Consider the following 19,943-nt stretch of genomic DNA (forward strand, 5'->3'; position numbering starts at 1 on the left):
CTCTCTCTCTCTCTCTCTCTCTCTCTCTCTCTCTCTCTCTCTCTCTCTCTCCCCCCTCTCCCTCTCTCTATTTATCTCTCTCTCTCCCTCTCCCTCTCTCTCTATTTATCTCTCTCTCTCTCTCTCTCTCTCTAGATTAGACGTTTCAGTATTATAAATGAAGACTCAATGAGCCATTTTGCATATAAACTTCGGTTGGCCGAGATTTAACTGATGGAACTCTATATCTAAAAGCTGTTGAAACAAGAGAAGAGTGTTCAGTGAAATCTCAGTTGACTCTGGCGAGAGATTCAAAGCCGAACTTGCGACTCGCAATTGCATGACGAAATCTCACGTTTCAAGTGACCTCCATGGGTTGTCGACTCGCTCCGTTCTCGCTCTAAAATCTCCTAACGTTTATGAAAACTGGTCCATAGATAGAGAAGATAAATTGGTCAATTTACTCGGGTGATTCAAGTCGGTGCAACTGGACTCGCCGTTCTCTTAAGACAACGTGACCAATTCGAGTCGGGAGACCCGACAAGACGTTCTCGACAAGCCTGTCGGCGATTTCTTTTCCGGCGGCCAAAGATGTGCGTTAGAAGGAATATTGCTCAATATTTACCAAGTCGCGCAGCAGCTCCGCTACATTTTGCAATTAACGCCGCGCGTTCCGTGTCGGATTGTTTGACGAGCGCGATTATTAGCTGATTATCACCTCGCGCTGCTACTCACAGCTCGTAACGGGACGACGTTCGGTCGAATCGTCGCGCTTCATCGGTTTTTTCATTGTCGCAGGCGAGAAATCGAGGACTTTCGATCGAGGTGGCGGATGGCGGCCTTCACTCCACTCCGTTCGCATTGTTAGGACAACCAGCCCGCCTTGACGCGCCTTAAAGGGCTCACCACGAAACTTGACGAACTTTCGCACTTCACCAGTCACTCAAGAAACCGGGAAAAAGGCGGCGAGTGGCGGGCATATCACCCACACACGGTCGCACACAGCGACACCGTTGGTACAGTTTTAACGATATTCGATATTCGCCCTTTAGGCGAGAACCGACATCGGCATAAACTCGCGTAGTGGATCGCATCCTCATCCGCCACTTCTTGATTGTTCTCCGAGCAGGATCGCCGATTCGCACTATTTTACCGCAGCTTACTGCACAAAGAACGAGTTCGTCGCGCTTCCCCGACTACGTGGATGTCTAGGCTCTCAATTCTCTGAGATGTCTGAGTCGTCGAAAGTGACACGCCGCGGACTTATTTTCGATAGCCCTTCGGGCTCTTTGCGGGTTATTTAGGGTATCAGCGCTAGATGCGATCGCATACCTTGCTTCGAAGGGCCTAACAGCTGACACACTCACGTATGCGCGTATTTATTTTGTACGCTTTACTCTTTCGTTAGCCCGGTTTGACGAGGCTTTCGTATTAACCCTCGGATGCGTTCGCGGATTTTACTCCGACCTGGCGAATGGCGAACTTTCCAGTGGAAGGAGCCGCGAGAAGTCATGAGACGAGCGTAGTATATTTTCCACGTGAAAAACTGCGTATTGCCAATTATTAAACGAAGAGTTTGGGAATCAAACTCTTTTAAGTCTTAATAATGAACGAACTAACGCGAGGAACAGAAAGATGAGATTCGATCTTCTGTATATTTATACATGTAATTCGCTGAGTATAAAAGTTCCTTCTGTTACGCCAATAATTAGATTATCGAAGATTACTGGTAGATTAATTAAAAATCAATTACGTACACCAGTGCTCAGAATTGCTTGCATTTTCGAAGCGATTTTCGAGGTCCACAACTACTTTCTTTCTCTTGTCTCTCCCGCTCATACCGTCGAACCACGCAACTGATGATCAGCCTCAAGATCGACAACTTCAAAAAACCTGTAGAGCTCTTCCTAATTTCTTCTTGAAACTGGTCCTGTATGCGTGTTATTTCTATACAATATTCTATACCCATCTGCGCTACCAATACATCTATATTATTACAATGATAGAACTCTAGTTTCAAGAACTTTTCAGAAATTAGGAAGAATCCCAAAGATTTTGTGAAGTTGAAGCTGAACTGTCCTGAGATTGAACACGCCGCTGCAATTAATTGCTCAACAGATGAGGGGAAAAGGGATGAGAGTAGCCGTAGCTCTCGACAATCGTTTCGAAAACGCAAGAAATTCCTCGAGCATTGACGTATATATTAGGATCGTTGTTGACTGTTAGGCAAAATTTCTGTACAAAATTGCGCATTGACGATCGTATCGATGTGATGTATGCATGTCGTATTATTTCTCGATACCGAGAATGCGAAAGAGAATTCTAATTGGTGTATGTGATCACGCGAAATTCGTAGGCCTCCAAGAAGGATTTTAAAACATTGTAGTTCGCGATCAAGCGCACCTACATTTGATGATTTGTTAGTGATAATATTAACGGTAAAAGCGGCGTCAGTTATATCTCTGCGACCACGGTCGATTGATATTCATTTCGCGGTTAAGGAAAGAGAGGGAAGCGTGTGATTAAATGATCGTTACTCACGTGGTAGCGCGAAGTAACGCGGCATCCGGGGGTTAAACATGCAGCGAGAGACGCATACCTTATTTATTTTCCACTGTCTCAATCCGGAGCACGTCTATAAGGAAATAATAATTACTACAGTAAGAGTACTAAGGATATAAGGCGAATGGTAATGATGATGGTAATGATGTTGATGATGATAACGATAACGAATTACGTTGATAACAATTACGATTGCGAGTGCTTATCAAATATTAACGATAACGACGCAAGATCCCTGTGGCAAAAGTAAAAAAAAAAGAAAGAAGGAAAGAAGGACTCCTCCCATTTTGTTTATCTCACATGTCTCGAATTTGTATATTGTTCCATTGATCGTAGGTACTTACGCTGTCGCCAATCGACATTATTGCATTTGTATAAAGCTATTTTGAATCGTGCATTTTCGTTCGCGGCGATACTCGAGCATCGGTAGAGCTGTTATTTATTACCGAATATGTTTGATCGCTAAATATAATCTCATCCCACCTTCTCTACCTGCTCCCGCAGACCCTCTTAATAATCGTAAACGTCACGAAGCGTCTCGGACTGGCGCGCGCTGCCGATCCGCGCGAAATCGGCGCGGGCCGTCCGAACGGATTTGCGTTCTTCTACGTTCTCCGTATTACGCGAATTAGCGAATCATTAGTGTAATGTTTTCTGACGATCCTGTACGCCAAATCGAATTGACTTGTTACATTTGTAAATGTTTGTAAGTACTACCACGTAATAAAATAATCGAGTAATAATCATCGAATTACCCTGACGACCGTGTGTCTGTTATCCATCGATAAATTCGACCTTACGAACAACGAATAAAGCAAATCATAACATACCGCAGCACAGTCTCACTCTTATTCCGTGGGGAATATCCTAGAAGGGAGCGTGATAAACTCGCATTCTCGGGGGAATCAAATTTTGCCTCAGCGAAGATTAAAACTAACGCGCCGGTCACATGACGCATCTCAATAAACATCGGCTGTGTTCCGATATTCACTGCCAGTATTGAAAATATACAGTTTATGTCACGTATACTGTAGATTCGATACCGCCAAGGAATTTCGGAACGTAGCTATCGTCGCGTGGAAAAAAAATTAGCCGCAGGAGTTGGAGCTTGTCTGCGATACACGAAATAAGCTTGGCGCGAGTGAGAAAGAGAGAGAGAGATGTAAAAATTATTTATTTCGCTTAACCTCACGTTACAAAACGTTCACGTTACCCTACGTTTACAATACGTTCGTTTATTAGCTCTATACTCTAAGAGAAATAAATTATTTTTATTTCTCACTCCAACTTAGGATCAAACTTACGGCGCGTACTGTAAACAAATTTTAAAATATAGCTGCGACAGTTAAATACATACACAATGACAGTTGTGTCATTGTGTGTGTGTGAAATATGGACAGCTAATGCTGTTGCTAAATCGAAACTAGATTTATTAGCTAAATTTGTTGACCTGGTCTTAGAGTTTGGATATGTATAGTTAGGGCAACAGAGAAGCATGGTCGTCAATTATACATATAGCTCGCCATAGTTATACAAGAATAATTCAACTCACATGAAATACACTTTGAGAAAAATGAATATGAAAATTTGATACATGATTTATAAAAATAGCATTGATAGCACTGAGGTTCATCAGTATTCTTTAAAAATAGCACATGAAGCTCTTCACAATCGCTCAAAAAATCAAGCATGGTCAATTTTCTTCTCCTTAGAGGTATTTATTAACAAGCTTAATCTTTAAAAAATGGATAAAAGAGATATAAGTAAGAAATAGAATTAGTAGAAAATAAAAAGTTTTTTAATTAATTTTAGATGCTTTTAAAGCTTGGATCTCTTCTATTTTATGTGGAAAAACATAGACTGCCCATTGATAACAAAAATTTCAAAATCATAATCTTATGGATCATTCCTATATAACTATAGCCAATTATGGTCAATTATGCGATAAAGATTGTGCTAGGTTTATTAACTTATATTTACATCTCGCTGGTTTCCATAGGAATACCATGTGCTCTTTTAATGCCTTCCTCCACGATCTGCTGCTCCCGTTGTAATTCTTTGTACGAATGCAAGAGCTTTTCTATCTTCGTTCCATTGAACGAATTCAGACGAGCGTAATGCAATATGAATTGCACGTCATCCTCCGGGTCGCTACACTGCTCGACCGCTGAATTGCTTGTAGGATGAATTCTGTGATACAGGCGTATCAGTAACACGGCGTTTTCAATTCGATGAGTTTCAATCAACTCGCATAACAAATTCTCAATGTTACTCGTCCATACTAGGTAAAACACCATTGGGCCAAAGTGACGCGTAGACCTCAAGACATCAAAATGTTTTTCCAGGTTCACACGCTCATAAACTTCTCGCACTATTGCTTGATAATCTGGGTCATCCGGCTCGAATTGCGTGCACGTGCGATCAAGTATAAATTCGTACTCCTTGCGATCCAATATACTCTGCAAAGGAGAAATCAATTGGTGAACAGCAATGTTAATATTTACAGGAGATAGACTACAAATAATGTGGACCGAATATCATGTTTTTATGGATATTTTTTTGTTGGCTACACTGACAAAACGAAAATTGCGATTCCCTTTTGTTATGTCACAGATATAATTTTTAGAATAAAATTTGAATTTCTTTTATTTAAAACACACGATATACGCGACATTACAGATTTGTTCTTTTTAGCTGAACTATCTTAACTGGTGCAATAAGTTAGAATGAGACAAATATATTTTTACTCCAACTTATCACACCAGTTCAGGCAATTTAACTCAAAAAAACAGACCTCACATATGCAACCGTGATTCAACTAAAAGATTTACATCTAACCTTAAATTCTGAATATCTCACAAGAATTGTCAAACATTAATAAGAATTGTGCCTAAACAGTATAGAACTACTACAGCAAAAATGACAGCAGAACTCAATATCCACCTCGAAAAGCCATTTCTAGAAAAGAGCTGTTTCTACAAAAACATTTAATCTTTGAAAGCTTCACAAAACTAACTTAATAATGCTGTTTAACATTATATTTTCCAGGTGTTTACATTATCTTGCCCACCCCTGTATTATCCATTATGTATTCTTTCTTGATTAAAGCTATCTTTTTACATAAGTATCAACAAACACGATATCAATGAGTGAAATTTTTAAAGCAAAAACTAGTTACTTGTAAATGTTCGTTTTCAAACATCCTTGGCTTTTGTAATTCCTTTCCTGGTTTTGGAAAGTAGATTGGTACAATTCTATCGCGTTCTTGCCAAGTGGCATGTCTCAATGTGCCATTAGGTTCTCGGATCACCACAAATCTTTCTCTGTCTCTGAGACCATATGTGATATCAGTGAACACGAATTTAGCAGTATTGTAATCTTGTAGTCCAGGATCTTGACACAACAATGTAAGTTCATCTGATCTTTGTTTTACCACTGGTGGCATTTGCAAGTAGACTTCTGCTCTCTTCTGTGCTACTCTTATAGCTTGCTCAAGTTGCTCATCTGTCATAAATTTATATTTTGGTGACACCATTTTATGTCCATCTTTACGTGTTCGTAAAACTTTCTTGTAATCTACTGTTGTCAATGTTCTCAACCATGCCTGAACTTCTTTATCAAAGAAGAATGGTGCTGGATCTCTTTCAGTTGGATCTTTAAAAATTAGATATTTTGGGTATTTTTAAATAATAAATAAAGAAATATATATATATTTTTTTTTAATGATATATTTTACAGAGAGACACATGTAACACAGAACACTAAAATAAAGAAACATAATATATAAAATAAGGTAATAATTCTTATTATTTTTATAGTTCTTCTTACTTTCTCATAACTTACATAAAGCTAACCTACATATTTAATCCAATTCCATAAATTGTTCGATATAATTATAAAATGATGAGAATACCTGTCTCAATATTTGCCGAAGCGCAATTGCGACAGTTTAAGATCATGCGAGAACATGAATATCGCAAAAGTTTATTTACATTTCGTGAAAGCATAATGCTGAATTTGATAAGTCGTAGATGATAAAATTACGCGACCACGAGAAACTTAACCTAACTTAATTTTATCATTTCGTTCTTCGACACTAGAGGGCTTCGAGTAGGAGAGAAATGGCTGCGTTCAGCAGAGAAGCTGCTTTGCAACTGTAAAATTCATGAATCTGATTGGAGTATGCTCTTAATTTTGGTTAAATCCAAGAGCATGTACCAATCAGATTCACTTTGTACTGGCAGTGAATTTCGGAACACAGCCTTGGTAAGCTATCTAACAGTCAAATTATGTGTCTATCTTTATCCAATTTGAAAAAAAAATGAAGGCAGATATATGATTTAACTTCAAATTAACTTCTAACTTGGTCAGCTCACTAACCTCTTGTCCACAACCTTGCTTTAATCTTTAAGACGTAAGATATTGACTAATCACATTTGGTTATTTTTAAAATAATCGACTGTGGTTGGTCAATTTCTTATAGCTTAGGCTTAAGGCCTGTTCTACAATACGTCGTATGTCGCTGTCGTATATCGGAGTGCAGCCGATGGGCCAATCAGAGGATTTGTTTTTCGAGACGAGTTCTCCTTATTGGACTATCGACTGCATTCTGACGTCCGACAGCGACATACGACGTATTATAGAACCGGCCTAAAAGTGCTTTCCAGCTACGTACACTGTTACAAAACCAGTTTATTGGTTATATATTATCTTACAAGATATTTTAGATAATACGTGATCAATAAACTGGTTTTGTATAACACAGTGTAACGTAACTGGAAAGTACCCTAAGTTAGAAAAGGGTGCTTTCCAGTTGCGTACATTGTGTTACACAAAACCAGCTTATTGGTTGCATATTATCTTACAAGATATTTTAGATAATATGTAACCAATAAACTGGTTTTGTATACGTGTGTGTCAAGATGGTAAGCAATTGGAAAGCACTCAAAATCGGCCCTAAGCACAGATTTCTATATACTACTAGACTGCTAACTCCCTATCATATGTGTAATACTTGGTCTGTTCTTTTCAGCTGCATTGCTGAACTGGTGCAATAAGTTAAAGTGAGATAAGTATATTTTTTCTCACTCTAACTTATTGCACAGTTCAGCAGAACAGCCGAAAAGAACAGACTAACTGTTATTACGAAAAGCAGCATACTGGGTGCATTCAGTACTACAAGCTTTCACTGAGCGCTCAGTGAGTTCTTACATTTGATTGATATATATTTTGAGATCTAAAAGAATATGCCAATAGGATGTAAGAGTTCACCGAGCGCTCAATGAGCGATTGTAGTACTGAATGGGCCCATTTGCTGCGTTCAGAAAACATAGCTGATCAATGAACAGTCAGTGATTATTGGTCCTTACTGTTAGATCCCTAACTTTAGGTCAATTACGTTGACTAATTACTCAACCGTTGTGCAACAGTTGTGTCTTTTGAACGCATCCATTGGGCGCATTCAGCGGAAAAAGCGCTCAGTGATCAATCAGCGATTATTGGTTCTTACTGTTAGATCCCTAAATCTAGACCAATTACCTCGACGAATTACTCAATTGTTGTGCAACTGCTGAGTTCGCTGAACGCACCCATTGGCTGCGTTCAGAAAATATAGCTGATCAGTGAGGGGTCAGTGATTATTGGTCCTTACTGTTAGATCTCTAACTTTAGACCAATTATATTGACGAATTGCTCAACTGTTGTGCAACTGTTGAGTTCGCTGAACGCACCCATTGATTCGCTGTCACACAAACTTCCGCCACGCGGCAAGCGTCGCCGCGTCCTGTAGGCGGGAACGGTAGGAGTCATATAACCTTTTGAAGAATATAAGAAGATACATTTAACCATTCTAGAATATACACACAAGCCAGAAGAGAATAGGTCAAATATATAAACAGGTATTTAATAATTTAGATTATTCTATATATATGGAATATATATTCTGTTAATACTATGGGATTAAGAGGTAAATTAAACTTTGTTTTAAAACTAATTTTCACTAATAATGCTTCAACTCTTATTCCTAATATTGATCTAGCACAGTAACTTTCTCAACATGTTTTTTTAGAATATTTAAAAACAAACATGGAACTTAATGAGAATATGGTATATACATTACACGATGCATTTGATACATTTGTGGAGAAAATTAATGAGTGTGAGAGAAATATAGATGATTTGACAAATAGAGTATCAAACAATAGAATCAATGCTGTACAAGCAACAAGCTCCACAGAAAATTTAAGAACAAGAGAAGAGAGGCTATTACAAAAATATCTAAGAGAAGTTATGAATTTACAACCTCAAGATTATGCAATTCCAAGAACAGTTGAATTACATGCTGAAGTTTTTAGAGATTTAGAAGATGAAATTAAAAATATGCAGTTAATACTTAACAAACTTGATAAAACACTTCTTGATATTCAAGCAGATATGAAATAGTGAGTATAACATAAAATATAAAATAAAAACATAAAATGAATTTAGACCAGAGCCAACACATGTAGAGATGCGTAAATTTAACGTAGTTAATAGTAGAGAAAATTAGCACATATTCACATAAACTTTTAAGAATTTTAGTTTTTCTGACTGGAAATAAATCAATTTTAAGTTTATATAATTTAAATAGCACTAAGCCATATATTCTGATCAAACATATTGTAATTTTCATAAAAATCAATTAATTTTAAACAATGGAAAATTATGATTTCAGGCATTAACAGCTTACATGGAAGGAGTGAGTTAATATAAATGTGATACTGAAAGTTTTAGACTGCAAACTTACTAATGACCATGCATTTCTATCTCACTTTTGGATCATCTTTAGCATTGTAATTTTGACAAATAAATTCTTTTAACATAAGTATAATTTAACAGTGTTTTAACATACCATTGGTCACAAAAATCACAGACAATATAGCTAATATTGTCATCATTTATTTATCAAGTTATCAACGTTCTTCATATTACATTTACTATGGTTGGAACATAATAGTTAAACTATTGCATTTCTAATTTACGTAAATAATTTACGTAAAGTTTGTAAGTGATAGTATTTTTAGAGATATAGTAAAAACCTGAGATAATGTTGGCTCATACTTGCCTAAATTCATTTTATATTGTCATTAAAGAATCTTTTTGACTAATGTAAGAACTTTGTCACAATCCACGCTTATCACATTATTTACGTTTAATTAAATACATTATTACAATATTTATTATAGTTTACAAAATAAGAAAAATGGACTAGATAAAATGCGAGAAGCTCATGTAGGTTTTACAGAAACATTTGCAAATAGGACATATAAAGATGAACAAATTTTAACAAAACGTATATTTCAAAACGTAAAAGATGATTTGGTGAGTATAACCAAAATATATTGACACTTTGTATATAATTTATTTTTATTACATGTACAAAGTTGCGTAGTTTTTACGAAAAGAAACAATATATAAATTCAAAGATTCAAACCTTTTATTTAAATATTTTTCAGTATACTGTCGTTGATACAATTTTTCCTGACAATAGTGAATTTAAGGAATTTCTAGCGGTAAGTCATACTCTCATTAAACATATATAATTTTCATACAATTATACTTGATTATACAATCGTGAATGCAATTTTATAATTAAATGACTAATTATATAATTATATTAAACAAATGTGGAAAATTGTTTTCAGGCGTTAACATCAGCTTACATGAAAGGCGGTGATGATGTTTATGTAAATGTCACACCAAAGATTTTAGATTGTGTAAACTTTCTGCTGGAAGCTGATATAATACAATATCACCGTAATGACAAGACTAAAGTCAGAATGATCGAGTTGTTATGATATCAAATGAGTATTCAATTATTAATTTATTGCAATCATTGGAAAGTCAAAACTGTAAGGCAAATATAACCATAATCATTACTATAACTGCTATATTACATAGCAGATATCTTTCTACCATAGAAAAGGAGTTCTTTCTCTTAATATCCTGACTCCGCAGCGTTGCCACTCCCCCCGAGGAATCCACAATTCCTGTGCTGTCTCCAGACAACTTAGAATGCCTGCACCTTTCCAGGTCGTTATGCCAGGATCCATTTCCTTCGGTTCCGTTATAATATCCAATTGTTCTGATAAAAACAAAATGAATGCGATTTGATTTTGCTATTTCTCTTCGAGTCATAAAATCTGGCGTCAAAATTCAGCAGAATTAGTGACTGCTAGCAAGTCTTGTAGAAAATACATACCACCTCTGTACATATACGGTGTTTGCAGTGATATTCGATTGCGAAGCCACATCCCAATGCCTCTAAACTTCATTCCCGAACCAACAACTAGCACACAACTGTACATTTTTCTCTTTAGATCGTCGGTAGCTGTTGCGAAGATAAAATCAATTAGTGCTTCCAGTGAATTCTGGGTCTCTATATATATTTTTCATACTTACGGCATCGCTCAATGCTCTGCAATATTATGTGATCAAGGCCCAACATGTATTGTGGACCTACCACGAAATCGCGGGAACCCTCCAAATCTCGATTTGACAAAGCGGGCGTAGAATCATTGACCATATCAACTACAACTTCCTCCTCGACTGCAGCTGTGGGTGCAGCTGTCTCTTCTTGCATCTCTGACGTTTGCTCGAGAGTTTCTTTTATTCCTCGTCTCTGAAACGAAAATTAATTGAATCGCATCCAAGCGAAATTAAAACGGAAACGCGTTCGAATCTAAAAAAATGCGTGAGCTTCTTTTCCCGGATTTCAGAGTCTTCACGAATTTCTAAGATAAGTTCAGGCGAAGTTTGAATGAATACTCACACTAGTTTCCCTTAAGTAATTTTCGTCGAAAAGGTCTTCCGGATCGCCTGTTGATCGTTTCTGAACGTATGCGTTGTGTGTTCCAGTAATCCTGAATAATTCAGGTTGAAATAAACTTAAAGGAGCTATTAAGCATTCATCGCCCACCTGTTACAATATGTCCAATCACGATTTTACAAGGAGTAATTTCAATTTTTGCGAGAAGTTGATCAAAATACGATATATATAGTATACCTGCAATGTATATTTCTCAATTTTCTGCTTTGGTTTCTCAACGACGAACATTTTCTCGTGCGAGCCACAAATATTTAAATCTACGTGACAAACATCTTCCTTCAGTTGGTTTAAGAGAATAGCATCTGATCTGGTGGCAGGATCGCAAGATTTATATGGAAATGCGCTCTTTTGCAAAAGCCAGAAAAAGGCCTGCGTAATGTCTCCGCCGCCGAAGTCCATACGCACTCGCGTGTCCTTATGAGAAATCGCATCGTCCACGCACGACACTGAAGTTTTCTGAGCGCCGACGTCTACTACGCACGCATAACTCAGACCTGCTCCGAATATCGCAGCAACATGATCCTATCGAGTAACAAAGCAATACTATTAGCCTGGGAGAAATTCCAAATGATGTGGTTGATTGATGAGTCGTGCTAACAATTCTCACAAGAACTATGCGACATACAACGAGTACAAACTAACTTGTAGCAAAAAACAGCTGCCAAAACCCATCTCGCACAGCATCAAAGACGTTAGCTCCTTCAAATAAGGTCTGTGATAAATGTCAGGTATAACGAGCACTGCGCGATAGTGCTTCAAATCTTTCAGTGGAATATTTAATTTTTCAGTCAGCACATATTCCCAAATTGTCTTTAAATCTGCCATAACAGCCCTTACGCTGCCGCCTGGACCTGAGTGAACATTCAGTTCACCCCTTTTGTATGGGAAGTGAATATTGAAGTCTTCTTCTGGATCTAGTGAAAGAATGTCATCTCCAACGATTACGTCGCGTTCAACTTTTACCCAGCTACTGCTATTCAAGGAATTGACTACTGGGCTGGATCTGCGATTGTAGGGTGCTAACTGCTGTGGCGGAGTCGCATATCGCCGAGTCCCGTCTGATTGCAGGCAAGATTGTAAAGTATGTGAGATCTGTAGCCGAGATTCTTCCATTCCGTGCATTAGCTCCTTATTCTAGTCAATGCAATTATAAGTAAAATGTATTTTTTAAAGAAGATATGTTTTAAAGAACTTTATAAACTCCATCATACATACCATATTATATCTGTATAAAACTTGTACCCAGACAGCACACAATATATTTACAAAATATTTTAGAAATATAGATATTAAATATTTTATAAATATTCAAATGTCTGAGATTTTCACACACACATAGATATAAAAAAGATTATAATAAATATTTAAAATTATTCATGAAAAACATTTTTCATAAATACTTTAATGAAAAAGATTATGATTTATGAAAGATTTATGATAGATATTTTTCATAAATATTTTTAAATATCCTGAGTATGAAGTGTGTACTTACTAATGGTACAACTGGTGGCAAGAAGCTATCCCTGTATTTTATTCCACCTGGTAAACGTCTCCTTGCTACAGCATTCAATAATGTACATGGCTTTAGATCTGAAGCACGACCCATACGAAGATACATAGATCCAGGATGAATTACAATAATCGTTTGCGTCTCGATTTCCTACATAAAATAATTGTAATTATAGACATAAGTTAACTGACAAAATAATAAAGAAGAAAAGCTCCTAGTAAATTGTACCACACAGTCTACCACAATATTACAGTCAGTTTTTCATATTCTCTATATATTATAATAGTACATAAAATAATAGTAAATATTAAATAATAGTAAATATTAATTATAAATATAATAATAGTAGTATATATTATTATAAAATAATAATTACATCTGCGCATTCTTGGAAGACTGGCATTTTTGTTGGCTAAATTTAGTCCTGTAAATATTGGAGTCAATTTCCAATAGTGTTTCTACTCTTTCTCTTATAGATATCTGTCCTTTTCAAGATACAATATTACCGTTGTCGTTTTGTCTTTTTCTTTTTTTAATTAGTTTTCTGTACTTATTCCAGTTTTTAGTTTCCGGAGAAACTTTCAGAAATTGTCAATGATCTCACATCGTCGTCCACATATTTACGATGTTGTCTGTACAAAAGAAAGGTTATGTTCTCTATTGTTTACACTTGAAGGTGTGAATAATTAACAATAAACATGAAAGATCATTAAGATAAAAATATATATTCGAATTTTCAATTAACCGTACTACAACAGAGTAAGTTTGTCCCTTTGTCCGTCCTTAAATTGTAACATTGAAAAATAGTGGATCCTTGATACACCGTTCTATATTTGCTCTTTATCCTCACGTTGCAATTATACGAAATTCAAGAGACTATAATTTTCGCAAGAATAACAATAATAAAGTTATTTACGGGAAGCATTTTATAGCTTGTAATTTTGAAATTCCAATAATTGTTGTTGGATATAAATTTTAATAATTTCTTATTACACACGAATATCAGAATTCGTCAAATGTGAATATAATTTTATGAAGTTTGTCAAATTATATGGCATAAACGAAAAATGATATACAAACTGTGTTTACATTATTTAAAAATACACACATTCCTCTTTATTTGACATGCAAAATAAGGCAAATAATGCAATTTTTAAACTAAGTTTTCAATGTTAAAACATGTTTTCAAGTATTCAATGTTGAAATAAGAAATGTTCTTTCGACATAAAATTCTTCTTAATCTGCCTTTAAATTGTATTACCCAAAAGTGATTGTCTTTTCCTTTGTGTCTTTAACCCTTAATTAAAAATGAAACATTCTTTTATAAAATGCTATTAAATTAAAAACTCAAAGATGATACTTCTAACTCATCAATGGGTGCGTTCAGCGAACTCAACAGTTGCACAACAGTTGAGTAATTCGTCAATGTAATTGGTTTAGATTTAGGAATCTAACAGTAAGAACCAATAATCGCTGATTGCTCACTGAGCGCTTTTTCCGCTGAACGCGCCCATTGAATTGTATTACAACCTCGATTTACATTAAAGATTATAGCGTCTCATAGCGGAGATTTCGGAACTACACTAACTAGAATAACAGCTGCTTCGTTAGACCTGTCAGAAGAAAATTAATGGTATACATGCCATCTAGCGGTGTCGATAAGAAGTCAGTAGTTACCAACAGATTTGGGTCTTGACTATGTTGGTTTGAATCTTAGCTAAATAAGTGCTATTATTAGTTCTAAAATTTCCGCTACGAGCCGCCACTGTCGAATAAAGCAATGCAGAATAATCTCTGAATCATTCGATGAAAAAATCATGCTAAAAATGTGCAAACCCTAATGAAAAAATTTTGCTGAAAACATAATGAAATGTGCTGAAATTTTGCTGAAAAACTCTATCAATTGACCCACCTTCATCATGATTTCAGCAATATTCATTGAAAATCAACGAAATTTTGGTCAATTTCAGCAATATTCATTGAAAATCAACGACATTTTAGTCAATTTCAATAAGTTTCAGTAAAATTCAGTAGAAAATCATTAAAATTTAATATGAAGAGAAATAATATTCAGCATATTTATCATTGTTATTCCATACAGCACAGTAATGTTAAATCAATGTTGAAAAAATGTTGAATTGCAACAATGTCAAAAAATAATTACAAATTTAAAAAGTGCCATAATTATTTTAGTGAAAATATTTATATTTATTGTAATAGAAGTATACAATAAATATGGATATTTTCACTAAAATAATTATGGTACTTTTTTAAATTTGTAATTATTCTTTTAAAAATACCTATACATCTAATTAAAAAGACTATTTTTATAAATAATATAAAATTTTATATTTCTTTTAATCTACATGCAAATATTACATATGGTAATTAACGATTGCTTTAGATGCAATATTGCTCTAAATGCAATATTAAATGCAAATTAACAATCGCATGAATTTATGTTGAAACATAGTGAAGAAATTAGATTTCCATATGTTTCAGTAAAGTTCGATATATTTCAGTAATTTTCAGTAATTTTCACGACATTTCAATGAAAGTTTTCATATCCTAATATATAGAAAAATTAAAAAATTAAATTGTAATTAACATAATCAATTATCAGTGAAATTCAGCACAATTTCGTTATTTATTCAAAACTTTTTCATGAAGTTTTTCATTGATCAATAAATAAGGTGCATAAAGTATTTATTTACAATTTATTATGAAATATTATTATTTCATCAAAGTTTAGCGCAATGCAGCAAAATTTGGAAATTATTGAAAAATGTTTTCACGAATTTTTTTCATCAATATTTCAGCAAAGATTCAATATAATTTATTCAGTTTTCATTGAAATTCAGTAGATTACATGATATTAAATATTTTAAAATGTTTTCATTACTTTGCATCAATATTCATTTAAAATTCATTGTTTCGTCATACTTTCCATAACAATTCGTAATAAAAATCGTGATTCATCATGAAATATTTTTAATAACTTTTCAATAACTTTCATTGGTAATTATTTAGTATAACGGACCCAGCTCCGATGACCTTGACCTTGACATATATGACAGAGGTCATCCTCCTGAGTGACCTTCTGAAGATTTTAGCCGGCGGTCATTGTTCGTTAAAAAAGTTATTGAATAACAAAGTTGCATAAAATGAGTATAATTTTTGGATACTGTATATACAAAAACGATACTGTGCATTGTTAACGAGCAATATCGAATAATAACTACAATATCGAACGACTAGCGGGGGGCTGTGCCCCCCGCACCCCCTCTCAAAACTAACCTAACCTACCTATTGTCACATTAACCGTCAGTCATTGTTTATTAAAGTGTTCAACTTTAATATTAATGTGACGATAGGTTAGGTTAGGTTAGTTTTGAGGGGGGGTGCGGGGGGCACAGCCCCCCGCTAGTCATTCGATATTGCAGTTATTATTCAATATTGCTCGTTAACAGTACACAATATCGTTTTTGTATATACAGTGTCCAAAAATTATACTCATTTTGTGCAACTTCTTTCGTTAATAACTGCAAGCATAGGCAAGCTGAAACAATTCTATCTACACTGTGTCAAAGAAATGTGAATTCTCCTTATAAAACGAGCGCGCGTGCAGGCGAGCAGTGTGTCTGTGTGTGTGTGTGTGTGTGTGTATATGTATGTGTAGAACGCATCTTCCTAGCTTACAAATTCGATGCTGCTGTATATACAGTGTCTAAAAATTATACTCATTTTATGCAACTTTTTTATTCAATAACTTTTTAACGAACAATGATCGCCGGCTAAAATCTTCAGAAGGTCACTCAGGAGGATGACCTCTGTCATATATGTCAAGGTCAAGGTCATCGGAGCTGGGTCCGTTATACTAAATAATTACCCTTTCATTTCTCTTTTTGACGATTTTATTGTATTTTCAACGATTTTATTGTATTTTCAGCAAATTTTTTCCATCAGGGAATGCACAAGTTGAAGGAGAAGACGTTAATTATAATAAACGTTATTTGTGTTAAACTTTGTGTATATTTTGTGAATAAACAAATTTAAAGTAGGAGATTCCGAACTTTTAAGTGCTATTACATATGGAACATTGAACACAAGTAAGATCTTTCGTTAATTGACTTTTTTAATTCGTTTGTTTTTATGCAATCGTCTTTGAGGTATATATTTAATGTTCGAATCGATCAAACTTTTAATTATCCTTCCGGTTATTGCGAAATTAAATGAAGGTCAATATAACTTTGGCTCTTCACGTACACCCCGAAGAGTTTGAACGGATGCTTGACCTACTTAGTTCAGCAATCGTTTGGATATTTGTTAAAATTTTTGGCAAGTTTATTCAAACAAAATATAATTCCACATATGTATCTTTAACAAATATGTATCTTTAGATATTTCTGTTCAGGATTGAATACGAAATATTCCGTAAAAGAGCAGGGCGAATCGAATCAAAATAAGCTTTGAGATAATTCCCAGCAAATACCAAAGTAACAGTTATATAATTGTTAGTTATAATTTCTTACTTAACAATATATGATAACTATTATATAATACATACGTTTCTGTGTTTGCTAGGTTATTGTTAGTTTTTGGTTTCAAACGAGCTTTTAAAGTACCAGTTACAGTGTAAAACCTTGTTTGTTTGCTTGCTTGTTTGTTGTAACGACAATTATTTCAAAGCTTTTTATTCGATTCGCCTTGTAATTTAATTCACCTAGTTCTACTTTAATTGTGTGTGTCTGCTCATTGTTCTTTAGAATATTTAATGTCCAAGAAACATTAATGAGACATTCCTAAAATGCTGTAAAGACACATTAATTTCGAGAGTATCTTTGTATACATATATTTGAAAGTTTAATGTAATTTTGGGTTGTATAAAGACTTAGAGATTTTTCTTCAATATTAATCGCATATTTTATTAAATACAATCACATTTTTTGGATAATGAGGCACAAAATTGGGCCGCAATGATTAAGTTTTTCTAATTCATCCGAGGGTCCAAAGTTTTGCAAGTATGCTGAACGCAAATCGCAGATGGTAATTGCCCATGAAAGCATGTTCCGCGGAGCGATTAATCGAGACAGGTGAATAGAACATTCTCACTACTGAGACTGAAAAATATTCACGTAAACTAACAAATTAGGGAAAAGAATTGAGCCAAAACTGCAAGTTACATTCGTCCTACGTTATAGTAGGATATTTATAATTTTGGAGATCACAGTTTATTATTACTTTTATTTTATATTTTAATGTATTTTATACGCTTACGAAATATAACGTTACTATGATGAATTGTTTCTGCAAAACTACTACAATTTTGAGAATACCTAGTCGAAATAGATAATAAACATTTCGTATTACAAAAATTTTGAGACATTCTCAGCGCTTTTCGCGGTTCTAAAGAGGCGACAAGTACAAATATAGGAAACTCTGCAGTGTACAAATTCTCGTCCTGTGTAACCGTCATGGACGATTGTAATGTCCTGAATAATAAAAATATCTCATCAATGTTTAAAATAAAAAAAAAAGATTAAATAGCTTCACTTTTCGCAGCGAATACAGCAACGCTACATGTCCATTTATCGCTGTGAATTTTATAACGCCCCAGCAAATTTCATTGCGTAGTCGTTTACACGGGGCGTCATTCGCGGGCAACCCTCGTGGTATTGTGGAGACATAAAGTTTGTTTTTCGTTCCTGCACTGCTGAACTGGTACAATAAGTTAGAGCGAGAAAAAATATACTTGTTTCATTCTAACTTATTGCACCAGTTCAGCAGTGCAAGAACAGAAAACAGACCCTTTGTATATCTCGTTGCATAATCGTCGCACGTTTACTTGGACACAGTCCTAACGGGGTTTGCTTTATATAATTCAAACGAAAGGAGAGGCGATGTCACGCGGCCGATGGGCGCGAAAGGAGCGTCCTCGCCACGTGACTTGGTGGTCGCGTGCGCAATGAAGCGCGTTCACGTGGCCTCGAGCGCTCACATGCTCCTATCAGTTATGTGCAGGCTGCGTTCCGTTATGCATTGCCAATACTCAGAATCTATAATATATGTAACGTAAACTATAGATTTTCAAGTAGCGGCAGTGTGAATGTCGGAACGTGCGCGGTAATCGACGAGCCGCGGCGCGAAGCGCGCACCTTCGCAATCGTTCTCGATATTAATTAACAATCTATCGTTTCGTAATCGTCGCCGGGGCTCTCGCCAAGCATAACGTGTATCCTACGTTACGTAATAATGTCGTTCGACAGCGGGAACGGGGATGCGGCGCTTTGCATCGTATTGTTGCTCCGACTGACGTAACTAACTTGTCTCTCAATCACGCGGCTCGACTGAGAGGTACCCTTCCTGCGCTCTCTTAATCCACCTCGAATCCTGTGCAATTCGGAATGTTTTGCGCATCATTTCGGCAAACCTGATTTATTCCACGGCTCGCGAATACATACACTCTCGACGACTCGAAGACGCAAATATTCTTGAGAATTTAAATAAGAAAGACACATGAGATTTCTAATTTAACAAGGTCTCTGCGTGCGTCTACTATATGTATATACTAATCTATTATATACTGCTAGTCTGTTATAATACTATTAGTCATAAATTGATAGTAGTTATTAATTATCTAAGCGCACACGCGAGAAGTATTGTGCCCAGACTTACAATGGAGATTGAATTCGGAGCTTGAATCATTTTGCACTTTTTGCACTCTTGTCCTGCAAAGTTTCTTTGCAATTATTCAACTTTACGATGAACAACGAAACGCGCTTGTTTCATCATTTATTCTCTGAATCAATAAAGCACAAGCTCGTCAAATACAAACATCAAATGAAACCGCGCGGAAAAGCCGCGTATCTCCGTCAAGAACTCGGAGTATACCGAGCGAACAAAGAAAGCAACGATATACAGGGTGGTAATATCGGAGGGTGGTTGGACCAATGACGAGGGAGGCTGCGCCGCGTTTCGAGCGACTGAGAGACGCAATTCACGAGCGCGAAACAGTCAACGCGCGTA

General features: G+C 35.6%; 4 protein-coding genes across 14 annotated transcripts in view; 2 read left to right on the forward strand and 2 right to left on the reverse strand.

Moving 5' to 3' along the window:
- LOC116846577 overlaps positions 1-3,375 on the forward strand; it is a 248,303-nt gene extending 244,928 nt beyond the window's left edge. For both annotated transcript variants that reach the window (XM_032820608.1, XM_032820604.1), the window contains one exon: positions 778-3,375. Coding sequence is in view for 1 of the 2 variants with exons in the window: in XM_032820604.1 (XP_032676495.1) it covers positions 778-876 (99 nt within the window). In the remaining variant the exon portion in view is untranslated. The remainder of the gene's footprint in view (positions 1-777) is intronic.
- Positions 3,376-3,698: 323 nt separating this feature from the next.
- On the reverse strand, positions 3,699-6,620 carry LOC116846580 (28S ribosomal protein S22, mitochondrial). The gene is made up of 3 exons (XM_032820614.1): positions 6,455-6,620; positions 5,720-6,195; positions 3,699-5,000 (listed from the first exon to the last, which is right to left on the reverse strand). Exons 1-3 carry the CDS (start codon positions 6,546-6,548, stop codon positions 4,518-4,520), a joined length of 1,053 nt encoding a protein of 350 aa, XP_032676505.1. The 5' UTR covers positions 6,549-6,620; the 3' UTR covers positions 3,699-4,517.
- Positions 6,621-8,274: 1,654 nt separating this feature from the next.
- LOC116846643 lies at positions 8,275-10,405 on the forward strand. Its single transcript, XM_032820753.1, has 5 exons — positions 8,275-8,438; positions 8,609-8,981; positions 9,765-9,900; positions 10,035-10,091; positions 10,224-10,405. The coding sequence occupies exons 2-5, from the start codon at positions 8,626-8,628 to the stop codon at positions 10,374-10,376; spliced, it is 702 nt and encodes a 233-aa protein (XP_032676644.1). The 5' UTR covers positions 8,275-8,438; positions 8,609-8,625; the 3' UTR covers positions 10,377-10,405.
- Positions 9,994-14,476, reverse strand: LOC116846642 (actin-related protein 8). Of its 10 annotated transcripts, none has more exons than XM_032820745.1 (10): positions 14,458-14,476; positions 13,668-13,793; positions 13,294-13,549; positions 12,900-13,067; positions 12,050-12,541; positions 11,585-11,929; positions 11,351-11,497; positions 10,981-11,200; positions 10,781-10,909; positions 10,491-10,663 (listed from the first exon to the last, which is right to left on the reverse strand). In XM_032820745.1, the coding sequence occupies exons 3-10, from the start codon at positions 13,318-13,320 to the stop codon at positions 10,491-10,493; spliced, it is 1,701 nt and encodes a 566-aa protein (XP_032676636.1). In that variant the 5' UTR covers positions 13,321-13,549; positions 13,668-13,793; positions 14,458-14,476. The 10 variants fall into 10 exon arrangements, with proteins under 10 accessions (XP_032676642.1, XP_032676636.1, XP_032676635.1 ...); XM_032820744.1 differs by having other exon boundaries at positions 14,448-14,474; XM_032820742.1 differs by lacking the exon at positions 14,458-14,476 and adding an exon at positions 14,179-14,371.
- Between the last annotated feature and the right edge of the window lie 5,467 nt (positions 14,477-19,943).

Source organism: Odontomachus brunneus, unplaced genomic scaffold (genome assembly GCF_010583005.1).
Source record: "Odontomachus brunneus isolate Ranch 3 - 2012 unplaced genomic scaffold, Obru_v1 Obru_scaffold_066, whole genome shotgun sequence".
In the NCBI taxonomy this organism is placed as follows: domain Eukaryota; kingdom Metazoa; phylum Arthropoda; class Insecta; order Hymenoptera; family Formicidae; genus Odontomachus; species Odontomachus brunneus.

Coding starts and splice junctions, on each gene's coding strand:
- LOC116846580 (XM_032820614.1), bottom strand. CDS start 6,548: ATGCTTTCACGAAATGTAAATAAACTTTTGCGATATTCATGTTCTCGC. Junction 6,196..6,454: donor TTCGGCAAATATTGAGACAG/GTATTCTCATCA, acceptor TAATTTTTAAAG/ATCCAACTGAAAGAGATCCA. Junction 5,001..5,719: donor TTGAAAACGAACATTTACAA/GTAACTAGTTTT, acceptor TCTCCTTTGCAG/AGTATATTGGATCGCAAGGA.
- LOC116846643 (XM_032820753.1), top strand. CDS start 8,626: ATGGAACTTAATGAGAATATGGTATATACATTACACGATGCATTTGAT. Junction 8,982..9,764: donor ATTCAAGCAGATATGAAATA/GTGAGTATAACA, acceptor TATTTATTATAG/TTTACAAAATAAGAAAAATG. Junction 9,901..10,034: donor AAAACGTAAAAGATGATTTG/GTGAGTATAACC, acceptor AATATTTTTCAG/TATACTGTCGTTGATACAAT.
- LOC116846642 (XM_032820751.1), bottom strand. CDS start 13,320: ATGCCAGTCTTCCAAGAATGCGCAGAT. Junction 13,068..13,293: donor TCTTCCAAGAATGCGCAGAT/GTAATTATTATT, acceptor TATTTTATGTAG/GAAATCGAGACGCAAACGAT. Junction 11,930..12,049: donor GCAGCTGTTTTTTGCTACAA/GTTAGTTTGTAC, acceptor GTTACTCGATAG/GATCATGTTGCTGCGATATT.